The sequence below is a fragment of the Herpailurus yagouaroundi genome, unplaced genomic scaffold (genome assembly GCF_014898765.1).
Source record: "Herpailurus yagouaroundi ecotype Mexico unplaced genomic scaffold, PumYag 202, whole genome shotgun sequence".
Lineage (NCBI taxonomy): Eukaryota > Metazoa > Chordata > Mammalia > Carnivora > Felidae > Herpailurus > Herpailurus yagouaroundi.
Genome location: NW_024412433.1, coordinates 2118040 through 2131858, shown reverse-complemented (window position 1 = coordinate 2131858; position 13819 = coordinate 2118040). Strand labels below are relative to the sequence as shown.

Sequence of the window (13819 nt, the reverse complement as noted above, 5' to 3'; positions counted from 1 at the left end):
CACCTTGCTCATGTGCAGCTGCTGCTGGAACTGCTGCTTGTGCTTCTCCAGAAACTGCTGGTGCTGCTGCTGGATGACCAGGTGCTGCAGGGCCGGCGCGTTCTGGGGCAGCGGGGCCGACTGCGTGCGCCCCAGTGGGCGGTGCTGCCGCAGCTTGTGCACGGACGGGGACACGCGGTCCGCTCCCACCAGCGCCTGCGCGTGCAGGGGCAGCGCGCCCAGGCCTGAAAGACACCGTAGTAAGGTGACGCGGGGGCCCCCCGTGCTCCACCCTGAAGCCCGGGGCGCAGGCTGCCGTGAGCCGCCGGCGTGGGCTTCAGTGAGCAGGGGCCGCCGTGCGCAGGCGTTCCGAGTCACAGGTTCCGGAGCGGCCGGTCCGCCCGGCAGTGGCCCCACGACCCCTCGGACAGGCCCGGGCCCTAGAACGACTGGTTGCGGTCCGAGCGGCATCGCGGGGCCGCCGGAGTGGCTTGCGCCACACTGACCAGGGCTGCGGAGGTCCCGGTGGCCCGGCACGTTCTAGAAGACCGTGGAGACGGCTCTTCCCCTAACCGACCCAGAAACCAAGCTGTGAGGGAAAAATCCCTTCCTGAGGGATCAAATCCTTTAAAGGTCTCTTCAAGCGGTGACTTTATTCACAAAGGGGGTGTTAACACTTGTCACAATCCTGGCGCTTGCGGTCAGAATCTTCTACAAATTTCTGCAAAGGTGCTGCCCCCCCCCATGCCCACCAGCTGCTTCCCCTGCACCCGCACCTGGACTGAGTGTTCGAGATCTGGATGGATATGTGATCCTGCTTTAACGTGCCTTTGAATCTCCTTTTAAAATGCACCCTGTGCAGGGGACACAGATGCCAAACCTTTTTCCTTCTGTAAACTTTCCACCCACCTGTACCTTCTCTTTTGCGAATTGTGGGCTTAGGTAGTTGACCATCTTTCCGGGGTTCTTTGGGCAAAAGTCTCACAAACCCTTCCCTGCTACTGGAAAACGGGCTGCCCCAGCGGCCCGGGCTGGATGCACACTAACCCACGAGGCTCAGGCTGAACCTGACGCGGGTCATGGTCCCCTGCCTGAGGGGGAGCAGCACGTACCTGACCTTGGCAGATGCCCGCCTCCCCAAAAGCACGGCCCTGGGAACTGCTCAAGTGGCCGGCCCCCCGACAGGCAGGCACACCTGCCCATCCCCCTCCAGGGGGGTCCCTGAGACCCCTGGGGTCACTGCAGCCTATTTCCCTTGTCCCTTCGTGGGCTGGAGATTTCAAAATTACAACCACAATTTTGTATGCAGACAGAGAGAGCAGACACCAAGAAAAGGTTCAACCCTCGCAAAGTTGTCCCTGATTAGCTTTTCAAGAAGTCAGCCAACTCCAGCCCCCTAAACTGCCATCGCCTTCTGTCCAGCTCGCTGTTTTCTGGGAGAAGTTATGTTAAATTCCATTATCTGCCTGGCTGCTAAGTTAAAGTTAGTAACTCAAACGCTAGACTGATTCCCTCTCAATTTTCTAGAAGAGCTAAAAAAAAAAAAAAAAACAAAAAAAAAGGTAAAAAAAACCCCATCATCCTAAGAAGGTGTTTCAGAATTCGCCCACTGTTGACAGAGGTGTCGCGAGGATGAAAATTTGGAAGCCAGCCATACGAAGCTGCATTTATGGGACCAAAGGTGACATAGTCACCAAGAGGGTCGCGCCTCGGAAAACACGAAGCTAAAACAGGGTTTCCTGAGCAGCTGCTTCTCAGGTTCCGCAGGACACTGGGACCGCAGGGCTGCCGCGATCAGCTGGGCGGCCGCCCCAGGTTCCGCACAGAAGCTTCTCTTGGCTCTGCGGAAGGAAAGCAGCTTCCAGGGCTGACAAAGGAGGAGGAACATGCATGAATGTGAGCCTTCACACGGGGTGGACACTGCCCTGAGGACACAGGCCACTATCCCCATGGGGACATGGACAGACAGCGGGAGGACCCCGTTCTGGCCCGCCCCCACCCTTACCCTCTCTGGGCCCACCCCACTCACCCCAAAATTCACAATGGGCCCCCTGGGGCACAGAACTCCAGTGCTGTCCCACTCGGGGACTGGTCGCATTTCAGAAAACGGACTCCTAACCTCTGAGTGGCAAACCCATTACTGGTCAGGTGGTTTCCAATTCAGAACCTAAAGTTGACCCCTCAGGTCATTAACAAGGGCTTTTGATGACAGACCCTTATTTGGCTTTCGGTATATACAACGTAAAAGACTTCTATGCATAAAAACACACCATGTGAAGATCCAATTCTGTCCTGGGTGACCCAGCTGCCTGCAGAGGCCCGCTGTGCCCAGATGGGCACCGTGCAGGGACAGAGCCCGACTTGTGCCGCCCGGCGGACCCTGCTCTGGGCAGGGAGGACCGGGCTGCCGGGGGCCTCCTTCCCTGAGCACCTGGCGGGCTGGGAGACGCTTTGCTCTTCCCGCCCACAGGGCTGGTGCAAGTCTGTCGGGGCTCCAGGACACGGACGACACCCGCCTGCCCTCCATGTTGGTCCTGAGAGAGGGACCGGGGGGGGGGGGGGGGGATGGGGCGCGACCGGAAGCCCACGCAGGACCGCACAACGGTGACCGCACAACGGTGATCACGTGGGAATCCCCGGCATTCGCTCGGCCATCCAGGTTGGTGAGTTTGCAAACAAAGGCACCACATCCACATGCCCCAGCCAGTGTGGGGGTCAAGAGGGAAACAGGCGAAGAGTCTGGGTCCTGGCGCTCCGGACCCAGATCTGAGGTGCTGGCCTTGGTGCTGCGGGGCTCGGGTAAAGTAGGCGAATTCACACTGGTGAGTATGGCCTGTGCCCTTAGAAATCCGTATGGGGCATCCCACTGCCCCATGCGCCAGGGTGGGACTCTTTAAGGCCCTCCAAGTGACAGCCGGACAAGGCTAAGTTCTCGCCAGGGGCGTGCCAGGCTGCACATCGGCACAGCCTGAGCGCTGCAAGAAAATCCCTGCAGAGCAGGGGCCCACCTGGACCTGTCAGCTTCGCGGGAGCTCTGGGGGCCTGGCCAGGGTTGGGAATCGCGGGCCAGGCCCCAGGCGCGGCAGCCCCACGCGCCTCCTGGGAGAGGTCAGGTACCAAGGGGAGCGTGCCATCACTGCTGCGGAAGCCAGCTGCCGTCCCCGTGCTCAGAAGCACAGCCACGGGCAGACGGCCGGTTCCGCCAGCCCGTGGGGGGCAGCCCCAGCGAGTGACCTGAAGGCCAGAATGACCCCACATCCACCAGGTGCAACACCCGCTCCCCCCACCTGTCCTTCTCCCGAGACCCTCACCTGAGGCCTCAGCAATGATGCCACTTCTCCAGGAAGCCTTCCCTACGCCCTCCCTGCTGCATGGCTGAGCGTCCAGACCGACTACGGAGGACCAGCCCAGGGGAGACGCTGGGCTGAAAGCTGTGCCTTCCGGCCACACAGCAGCAGGCCTGGACAACACACGTGTCCTTCTCGCCTCGAGATGACGGTTCCATTCCCACCCGCTGCCTCGGGTGGTCGCTCAGAGGCCCAACCTCTGGGAGCGTATGAGGGCGCGTCACTCTTCTCAGGAGAAGATTCGGCTGGACAGCTCCTGGGCCAGCGGGGAGCAAGGTGAGCGCCACACGGAGGTGGGACGTCCCACGGACCCACTCGGGGAGGGACACGGCCCTGGCGCCCGTCCCCCCTCACCCCTCTGCATCTGCGGCCTCTGGTTGTTCGTGAGACACAGCTATTCTGGCTCAGCTGTTCTGTCCGTGTGTCCATCTGCCCACGAGCACTCACGGAAAAGCAGGGCCGCTGGCAGGTGAACCTGGGGACTGTCCCTGATCCTGCTCAGACACAAGCCACCTGAGAAACCCCGAGTGTCCCTCGCTTTGCCCCCAGAGACGTTTACCGCGGGCCTGCAGCACACCGGCCCCGTACAGGGGCCGGGAGAGCGGGGCGATGCCGCGGATGTGCAGATCGTCCTCCGCGAGGGAAGGTGAGCAGGAGGGGAGCGAAACCGAAGCGAAGCTCAGCAGAGCACACAGGCGGGGGAAGGGCCACGTCCGGCGGGGGCCGGGGCCAGGCCTCAGGACAGCCGGCTTGGGAGCCGGGCCTGCCGGGGAAAGGGCGGCCCCCTCTGGCGAAGAGGGAGCCACACCCCTGTGCGCCACACCAGAAGGAGAGGGCTCGCTCCTGTGCCCGCTGGCAGCCAGGCCGTCACGGCCGGCCGGCACCACCCGATAGGCCACGCTCACCTACAGCCCCGACAGCCACCAGCCACACGGGCACCCACCATGTCCCACGTGGGACTGAGAAACCAGACGGGTACTTTGCTTCTGGGTCTTAACGTCCACTTTAAACATCAGGGGCCACACGCGGCCAGTGCTCCAGCTCAGGACGGCGGTGCTCTGGGCAGAGAGGGCTTCTCGGGCCCCGAGGGGCAAGAAACCCGGGCAGGGGTGGAGCTTGGAGGGTGATCCCAGAGACCCGAATCGGGGCCAAGTTCACGGGGAGGGGGTTGGGAGGGGCCACGAGAACTGGGAAGAACTGGGAAGTAACCACCACGACCACACAACTAACACCTGAAGGGGGCTCACCAGTGTCAGGCCCATCCTGCACTAACACACACCTCACTTAACCCCGAAGAAACTCAGCAAGGCAGACACTCGCGTTACCCCTGTTTCACATACGGGGATACTGAGGCACGGCACGAGGGAAGACTTCCCAGGTCACTGAGCTGGGATGAGACAGAGACGAGACAGCCTGTGCTCTGGGCCACGGCCCTGCCTCCAGCACCTGCAGCCGGTGTCCGGGGGCCGGGAGGGGCCTGCAGGTTCGGGGGCGGGGAGGGCAGTGCTAACAGGTGCTGGACCAGAAGTCGTGCCCCAGCCAGTCTCACTGCCACAGGCAAGCCGTCGGCAGCTGCTGTCACAGAAAGGGCCACCGGATCACACACGAAGGGCACAAGCAGCAACGTGGCCAATCACGAAGGAGTCAGGTTCAGCAAGTTTATCAGAGAGGTGAGATTTACCTAAGACTGTCATTCAAGTCCTGTGGGAAAAGGCTACTCCCCACAGTCAGTAGAGTGGCCGACTCTTGATCCCAGGGTCCTGAGTTCAAGCCCACCTTGGGCATGGGGCCTACTTAAAAACAAAAAACGTTACTTCACAGGAAGCTCAGGGATGTGCCCCAAAAATGCTCTTTAACGGTGGGTGACGAGCAGACGCTCGGGGACCGGGGGTCACAAGGAGGGTCGGCTGTAGGTTTACATAAATGATATAGGACAGAAACTCAGGCATCCTTCACTGCTCTTGACCCCGGGCCCTGACTTTGGGTGTCGCACAGACTCAGATGCGATTTCAGACGGAACCCTTGAGCCCCTGTGCTCATGACCCATCATCTGAAAGGCGGGGAGATGCCCAGTGACGCTTCTACTCCCCCTCAACTCTGAAGAGGGCGGTGACCCCGAATTCAAGCACTGGGGGGCCCAGACAGAAAGACAGACACACACACACACACACAGACGGAAGCCCGCCGTCCACACGGACACACACACAGGGCAGGATGGGCCCCTCACGCCCAGACCGGCCCCACGGCTCTTCAGGACCAAGTGCTGGAGAGAGACCGGTGGGCACAAAAGACATTCACCTGCCCGCGGCCCGCGTGGCCACAGGTCGGGACTCTGACCCGCTCGCACCTGCACTTCCCACCAAAGCGTCAAGGAGGTCATGTTAGATCCCAACCGCCAACAAATCAGCAGACCTCCAGGGAGCCGAGCGTGAGGCTGGGTGCTGCAGACGAACAGCAGGTACTTCCCTGTTCCGCAGCAGACCCCACACCTTCGTCCCTCCCAAAGGAACAGTTGCCGTGCAAACCTCCGGCCCCATTTCCTGACTTATTCCTAAGTGTGAGCGTCCCTTACTCAGGGCACACGACAGACGTTTCCGCCACGAATGGGAACTGACGATCTACCAGGGTCGTCCCCCCTCATCTTGACCCAGATGAAAAAGCGGACGGGGGAAGCCGTCTCTCTGGAGAAGCTTCCAGAAGGTCTAAGCGACACCTGCTTTTACTCTGTCTACCTCGTTTTGTAAGTGAGACTCGGTTTATCGACTCCCACGCCTTAACACGGGAGAGGCCGTGGCTAGAAATTCGGGGGTGCGGACGGGCCTCCCCGCTGGGCCCCGAGCCGACCGTGCTCACCTGTGACGAGGGGCGTCTGCGTAGGCAGCTGCTCCAGTAAGACCATGTGCTGTAGCAGCGGGTTGTGTGAAGCCCCACCGTCCCGCTCCAAGGGCGCCGTGCTCAGGTAGGGGGTGAGGTGCGTGCCGGGAAAGAGGGAGATCCGCTGCTGGAGGGCGGGGAGAGTGAGCCTGTCGGCCTCCTGCGGACCTGCCGTCCCCTGGAGAGGTACAACTGTGACGCCCGGGGCCGAGGGCCCGTGATGGACCCCGCCCCCGCTGGCCACACAGACCCGCCGACGCCTACTCACAGCGGAAGGGCCAGTGGCGGGCAGTCCCAGCGTGATGTTGGGCAAGGATGGTGATGTGTAGAGGGGGAGCGGGGCCACAGAACCTTCTCGAGTCACGAGCCTGTGGGCCAAGCTGGTCTGCAGACAGAACACATGACGGCCGTCACACACAGTCTGCCAGCGACAAGCGTGGGCTACAGACACCACGAGAAACGACAGCTGAGAGCGCCTCAGGGCAGGCCACGCGGAGTCCCGAGACGCTACAGTACAGAAACACAGTGACAGGTTACAGCACAGAGGTGGCACAGAATTTCAAAGCAGGTGACAAGCCCCGAAACACGGATTCACAATCCATGACGCTCTTGTTTTTATTCACATTGTTTAATCATCGTAGACTATCAGGAAAATCTAAGATAACGTGTTATAGAATACGTTCTTCGTTGGGGATGTCATTTTAAATATAACATCAGAGGCAGAAACCAGAGAAGATATTGATTAAAACAAAAAATCCCTTTTGGGCGTCTGGGTGGCTCAGTGGGTTGAGCATCCGACTCTTGATTTCAGCTCAGGTCATGGTCGCACGGTTGTGAGATCGAGCCCCGCGTCGTGCTCCATGCTGAGCCTGCTGAAGATTCTCTCTCTCTCTCTCTCCCTTTCTCCGCCCCTCTCCCCTAAAAAAAATCCCCTCCCAGAAAAGGCAAATAATAAATAATGGTCACGGCAATATGGGCAACACGTAGGACAGAGAAAGGTAACTATGTAAAGAGCTCACAGATCAAATAATAATTAGCAAAAGTGCTCATCAAAGGCAAATGACAAAGAACCAGTATTACGGGAGAACTCCTGAAAAATTACTCAAAACCATCAGTAATCAGAAAACATGTTTAAACACCTATCAAGTTGGCAAAGATTTTTAAAAAGAGAATACTCTCTTGGCCCCGAGGAACAGAAACACGCTGCTGGGCAGGTTTATCAAGCGGTGCACTCTTTCTGCAGGAAAACTGGGCAATCCGTGTCAAAAGCCTTAAAAATTTATCTAACTTTTGATCCTAAAACTCCACGCTTCGGGTGGCTCTTACGAAACGGTGCTGGGCAAAACCAGAGACGGTCCCAGGAATGTCGTGGCCGTGGTGCCCACGGCAGGGAAGGGCAGCACGTCCGTGTCCCGGGTGGAGCGAATGAACCACACTTATGCACCGGGCCCTTGGGAGTGCCGGGAAAAATCTGGATTGGTTGCAGTCCCACCGATGACGCGTTGTTAGGCTGGAAAAACAAGGTACAGGATGGTCTGCTCATTCAAAAGCAGACAGTGACGGCTGGAAGGACAGACAGAAAAGGGGGAGTGGGAGCATTCTCCGAGGATCTGAATTACCGTGCTATCTAACATCTTTTTGCTTCCAGAAAGAACATTCTTCCCTCCAAAGGATGCTGTTTGGTTTGCCGCAACGCAACGCCCCCTGTGGAGTAGGTACCTGGTCAGCGTGCCGAACCAGGGAGCAGACAGACAGAGGGAACAAAGCACTTGGCCACCAGGCCGGCGAGTGGGAGGCGGCAGACGGAGTCTGTGAAACGGAGTTTCACGTAACGAGAAAAGCACTGGAGTGATGGACGTGTGACCGTCTCCTCTTAGCTCCTCTCGCAGTGGGGCACGTAACTAACGACGAGAAACGTCCAGGTGCCTTAAAATGTCACATCCGAGGGGAAAATCGTGCGCTGAGAGCTATCATCAAGTGGCCGCACGTGGGGGTGCACCGGGTGCCGGCCAGGGGAGGAAACAGCCTCCTCATCTGCTGGGGGTTGGGGGGGGTGGGGAGGGGCCGCCTGCGGCTTGCCTCGGAGACGCTGGGTGTGGTCCCAGACACCACAGCACCAGTCCGTGAGCTCACTGGTCTCCCCGTGCGCGTGAAAGTTGTGTTTACGAGACACTGTAGTGTGTCAGGTGTGTTAACAGCTTCATGTCTACAGGAATGTACAGACTTGAGTTAAAACGTATTTTACTGCTAAACAATGCTAATCATCATCTGAGCTCTCAGTGAGTCAGAATCCTCTCGCTGGAGGAAGATCTTGCCTCGATGTTCACGGCTGCTTGGTGGTTGTGACAGTTTCCTAAATTAGTCAACAACGAGGTTGGTCTGGTACATCAAGTGACTCCTCCTTTCGTGGACGATTTCTCTGTGGCACGTGATGCCGTTTGACGCCATTTTACGCACAGTAGGAATCTTTCGACACCGGAGTCCGTCCTCTCAAACACAGCCACGGCTCTATCAGCTAAGCGTATGCATCTTCCAGATCCTTTGTGGTCACGTCAACAGTCTTCACGGCATCGTCACCGGCGGCAGATTCCGCCTCAAGAAACCACTTCCCCAAGAAGCAACTCCTCCTCCGTTCAAGATTTCCCCCAAGACCGCGGCCACACATTCAGTCCCGTCATCAGGCTCCGCTTGCAATTCTGGTTCTCTTGCTGTTTCCACCCCATCGGCAGCGACTTCCTCCACGGAAGGCTGGCGTCTTCGGTTCGTAAGAAAGGGCAACACCTGTGATGCGCGATAAAGAGACGTGTGCCTGTACCGCCTCACGGCGTGTGTGCAAATATCCGTAACTCACAGGATCCCTGAGGTGCTGTTTAACGCGGTCGTATTTCAGCGTCCTTTGGAAACACACACACCTTATGGTCTGTTTGGACGCCATGAGCGCAAACCAGGAAGGAAAGCGTTTTTCGCGCAGGGGCGCCTGGTGTATCTTGTCCTGGAGAGACCACAGGGCTACAAAGCATTCGCTCACCGTGACCCTGCACAGTCACGAGCTGACGACCACCGTGGAAAGCACTTTCCCCAGACAGAAAAACTGTTGGTCCAAGTAGAAGAAATACCGACACGCTGTGCCGAGGAGAACATGATGGAGACGGCCAAGGAAAGCAGGCACCACCGGGCTGTAATCACCCAGGGACGAAACGAGCAAACGTCCTAATGTCTGCAAAGTTATAATTTCCTCTTTATAATCACTCTATTTTTTTTTTTTTTTTACCTAATTTATTTTTAGAAATAACTCAGCCTTCTGAGAACTGCTCGGAGGCTGACTGCCCGCGTGCGTGACGCTGGCGGTCTCCGTCCGCGGGGTGACAGGATCATCAGCTCCCACGCGCTCCGCACAAAATCGGAGCCTGGCCTCATGCCCGCTTCACGCCGGGCCTTCTGGGCTGGAGGGAGCTGCCTTTCCAGGCCCGGGGCGCCTGCTTCCGCCGTGTGTAGGCCGCGGACCTTGTCCCGGCCCGGGGCCCCTGGCAGAACAGCGGTGAAAGGAGGCGTTCCAGCGAGGACCCACGTCGCCCTGCGCCCGAGGGGCTGCAGCCAGCGGGGGCGTCACGAGGCCTGCGAGTTCTCAGGAGAGGTCAGCTTCTACCAGCGCCCGAAACCCCCAGGGGCCCCCCAGGTGGACCTGACCGTCAGAGGCCACCCCTGCCCACCAGAGGGCGGTAAACGGGATGGCCCTTTCCTATCGGTGAGTCTGCAGCAGCTCAATTTACATGAACACGGGACTTGTACTTCAGCAGGGGCAGGGGGAGACCTGGGGGGGGGGGGAGCGGAGGAGCCAGCGCCAACCTTAGCTCTGCCGCGTGCTTGTGCGCACGGGTGTCTACAACAGGGGGCGGAAAGGCTCAGCCCTGGCGCCCATATACCCCGAGTAAGATCTGTCGACCCTGCGGGAGGGGACGACTCGTTGCTAAATATCTAGGGGGAAGGTTAAGCGACTACGTGTACTCAACTGTACCCTCCTGTAAGTCAGCAGGAACTCAAAAAGAACTCAGAAAGACCTCCCACTCGGCGGGGCCGTCTGCGGCATGAAGCGGACGGCGCTTCGGGCTCCGTTCTCCGTGAACTCCGCAGCGAGGCGGCTCCCCACGCAGGGCGCCCCCTGCCGGTGGCCTCGCTCGCTCGATAGCGTGAAGCTCCCCTGCTCTTCCTGGGCACCGGCCAGAGCCTGCCTCTCCCAGGCCGCACAGCCTGCTGTGTGGAGGCAGGCTGCTGGCCGGCCCTCTGGCCCTCTGGGCCCTGGGCCTGGTGCAGGGCTGGCCCGAGGTAGGCGCTCCAGGGACACCTGGGCAGTGAGCAGCTGGGGCAAAGAGAACGAGGTAGAAAAAGAAAGCACGGAAGGAAGGTCCTGGAAACCACTGCCCGGAAAGTCACCCAGGTCTGGTCAAGGGCACAACCGGCAGCCAGCCCCGGGCCCCTCGTCTCCCCTGGAGCACCCGTCCTCTCCGCCAAGTGCCTCCAGAACCCTCTCTGTGCCCACGCCCCTCTCCACCTGTGGCACAGCTGGGGGCGGGGGCCTGACCACGTGTCTCAGGCTGGTGGTTAGTTACCCAGGCGCCTCCGAAACGCCGGCTCTGGGGTTCCTGACCACCTGCCCGCGCTACTCTGCTCCCCCACGACACACGGATGTGTGTTTGTTGGCTGACGTTTTAACCTGTGTCTTTCTAAAGCACAACAAACACTTGGATTCTCTTCCAACAACGGTTCTCGGCCACCGTGCAGAGCCCCAGGGGCACACAGCAGCGAGGCATCTAGGACCCCACGGGCCCACGCGTCTGTGTTCTGAATCGGCCGGATGGAACGTGCTCCGAAGGAGGCCAGGAGGAAAGGCTGGGTTCAGAGCTGCTCTCCCATCTGGACACGGGGCTCACGTTTGCAGGAGAAGCAGTGGTCAGTGGCAGGCAAGAGGGATGAAGTCCCAACGGTGCCCCGTCCAGGGTACCTCCCGGCCTCAACCGTCCGGGCCGAAGGGCACCCGCAAACCTCGGTCACCTCGAGGGAACCAACCATCTGAATGTGCCAGGCCGGCGCAGGGAACAGAAAGGAACGGAAAGCCCGCACTGACCTCGGCGGGGATGCTCGCGACGGCGGGCGTGATCCCGTTCTCGGTGCTGACGTTCCCGGAGCTGTTGTTGGGCGAGCTGGGCGCGGAGCCCGGGGCGCTGCTGCAGGCCGAGTCTGTGGGGCGGAGAGACATCTGTGAGCCACGCTCCGCGCAGAGGCTCTGGGCGAGGCCGTGGCAGGTGCCCACCCGGGCCTGGGCGCCGAGGGGCTCCCGGGGACTTCTGCTTCCCACCTGCTGACTGGCACAAGTCACATCATGAAAGAGCCTGACCGCGGTCCCCGAACAGGGGCCGTGAGGCTAATTCCCTATTTTTGGTTTTGCTACTGACTTCCTGGCGAGCTCTGCACACGTACGGCTCTGTGGAGGCCCCGCCTGAGCCTTTTAAGCTGCGCACGTTACCGACTTTATTCCTCTTGGACCTCGAGATGATCCTCTACACCAAAAAGATAAGCCCTTAAATGCTCAGTAATAACCCGACAACAGGAGACCGGGAACCACAGAGGCCGAGGAACTCTGAGTAGGGAGAGGTCAGATTTACCGCGCTCGCTAGCAAAGCCACGGGCCGCCGGGCTCCTTTGGAACGAAAGCCTCTCGCTTTTCCTGGGCGACATCAGACGCCCAGGGCAGGTGCCGCCCCGGGTGCTGTGACTGGTCGGGGTTCCCTGGAATCGCACACTAGTTTATCCTGCAAGTGACTTTCAAGGTACGGGTGGGTCCGCCCTGCCAATCGGGCCCAGGCTTCACGGCGACTTGCCTGAGACCGGGGAACGTGCTCACCCTGCCCCCTTCTCACCGCCACCGGAGCCGCCGTGCCACCGGTGTCTGTGGGAGCGTCTCTTCAGCTCTCTCTGCTTTCTTGTGTCGTGGGCGTCGTAACAATGGCCTCACCGCGGACTGTGACCTCTGGGGTCCCTGGCCCTCTCGACCGGCCGGCCGTCGGCCCGGCGACACCCGCTCGGGCTCGCCGCGGCAGCCTGGCCCCGGTCAGGCCTCCCAGACAGTGACGTGAGCTCAGACCGGGTCCCTGCTGCCCCCACACCAAACCCAGGGCTTACTTCTTCACTGGGGGTCACGGCTCCTTATACGTCACGGGACTGGGAGCCGCTGAGAAGGGCCCGGGGGGAAGAACTGCTACACTTTGTGCACAAGGCAGAGCCGCCTCCTCCAGGCCTCCTGGCTCTCGGGGGCGGTCCCCGGGGCCCCGCCTCGGACGCCATCCCTGCTGCTCCCGTCCCAGTCCCAGACTACCCGCCGGCTTCCACTGACTTCCTGCGAACGTGTGTCCCCTGCAGGGTCACCGCACAGACCCTCTCGCGCCAGCGGGTGAGAAACCGGGGCAACAGAGGTACACGTCCAGCTCTTCGACCGGTTCCCACTCAACCACGCGGCTTACTGCTCGCTCCGCTCGCGGGAAAGTGGTGTAAGAAACGAACACAAGTGTGTAATCGTGTTATTCGCGTCAGCACAAGCGGGGCACCGTGTGGCATGGGCTGGGCGGCGGGACGGGCACACAGAAGACAGACTGGAAGGAAACACGCCCCACAGTGAGCAGCAGCGGCTCCGGCTAGATCTCTGCTCCTGCCGCACGCGCCGCTTTAACCACCGGGGAGCAGCAGCCCGGGCCCCGCCCGGCCGGGCCCCCCCCCCGGCCCCCCCCCCCCCCCCCCCCCGCCAACACACACACCGGTGGGCCCCCTTCTGCACTGCCACGCGCCCCTGCTGCAGAACCCTCACCACCTTCCTTGAACTCCTTATTCTGCCTTCAGGATAGCCAGCTCTACCCCGGCTGCCTGGGGCCTGTGGGGCCCAGGAGCCCACCTCCTCTCGTCTCTCTGCCAGCTGCACTTATCTGCCAAGCGGCCCCCCCGCCTTGCCCGCCCCGGACTCCTCTGCGGTAGCACCACCCGGGACCCGTCGGCTGGGGCGGGCACGGTCTGGCCTCTCAAGTCGGATCCTGAGCTCCGTGGAGGCGAGGACCCGTGCCCCCACTTTTACGTGTAACCTGGTGCGGACTCACGGTAGCATGAAACCGTCACGGGCTGACCACGTGAACACGAGAGCCGGCGCTCAGGAAGAAGCCTGCCCACGGCCCCGCCTCACCAAGTCCGTGGCCAGAAATAACTGCACGGGCTCCTCCGTCCATCAGGGCGGCCGGCCCACGCCAGGCACCCGTCAGAGGAAACACAGCTGCACTCACAGCCTCGAAGGGGACCCCCAGCTGGGGAGACTCCGGGACTCCGAGTGACAACGCTCTTCTCCTCAGACGAGGCCCGTCTGTCCTTGACGGACCCAGCGCAGAACCCTGCGCCGAAACACGAAGAGCTTCCGCTTTTCCCACAAATGCTCAGAGGCAGGAGCTTACGTCGGGGGTGTCTTCCTGGCTAACGGGCCCTGGAGCGCAGCGGGACAGGGCAGGAGGGCCCCAAAGAGCTCTCACCTTAACTCAGAGGCGCCGGAGCTCCGACCCGTGTGCGCGGCACTAGCCGCTTCCACACGG

The 13819-nt window shown here is 60.6% G+C and overlaps 1 protein-coding gene across 5 annotated transcripts in view; it reads right to left on the bottom strand.

Moving 5' to 3' along the window:
* The window catches only part of HDAC4 (histone deacetylase 4), a 255760-nt gene that overhangs the window by 53464 nt on the left and 188477 nt on the right, over positions 1-13819 (bottom strand). For 4 of the 5 annotated variants that reach the window (XM_040450473.1, XM_040450474.1, XM_040450475.1 and 1 more), the window contains 4 exons: positions 11323-11435; positions 6469-6585; positions 6180-6378; positions 4-224 (listed from right to left, as the gene is read on the bottom strand). In XM_040450473.1, the coding sequence (XP_040306407.1) occupies positions 4-224; positions 6180-6378; positions 6469-6585; positions 11323-11435 (650 nt within the window). The remainder of the gene's footprint in view (positions 1-3; positions 225-6179; positions 6379-6468; positions 6586-11322; positions 11436-13819) is intronic. The other variant, XM_040450477.1, reaches the window with a different exon arrangement.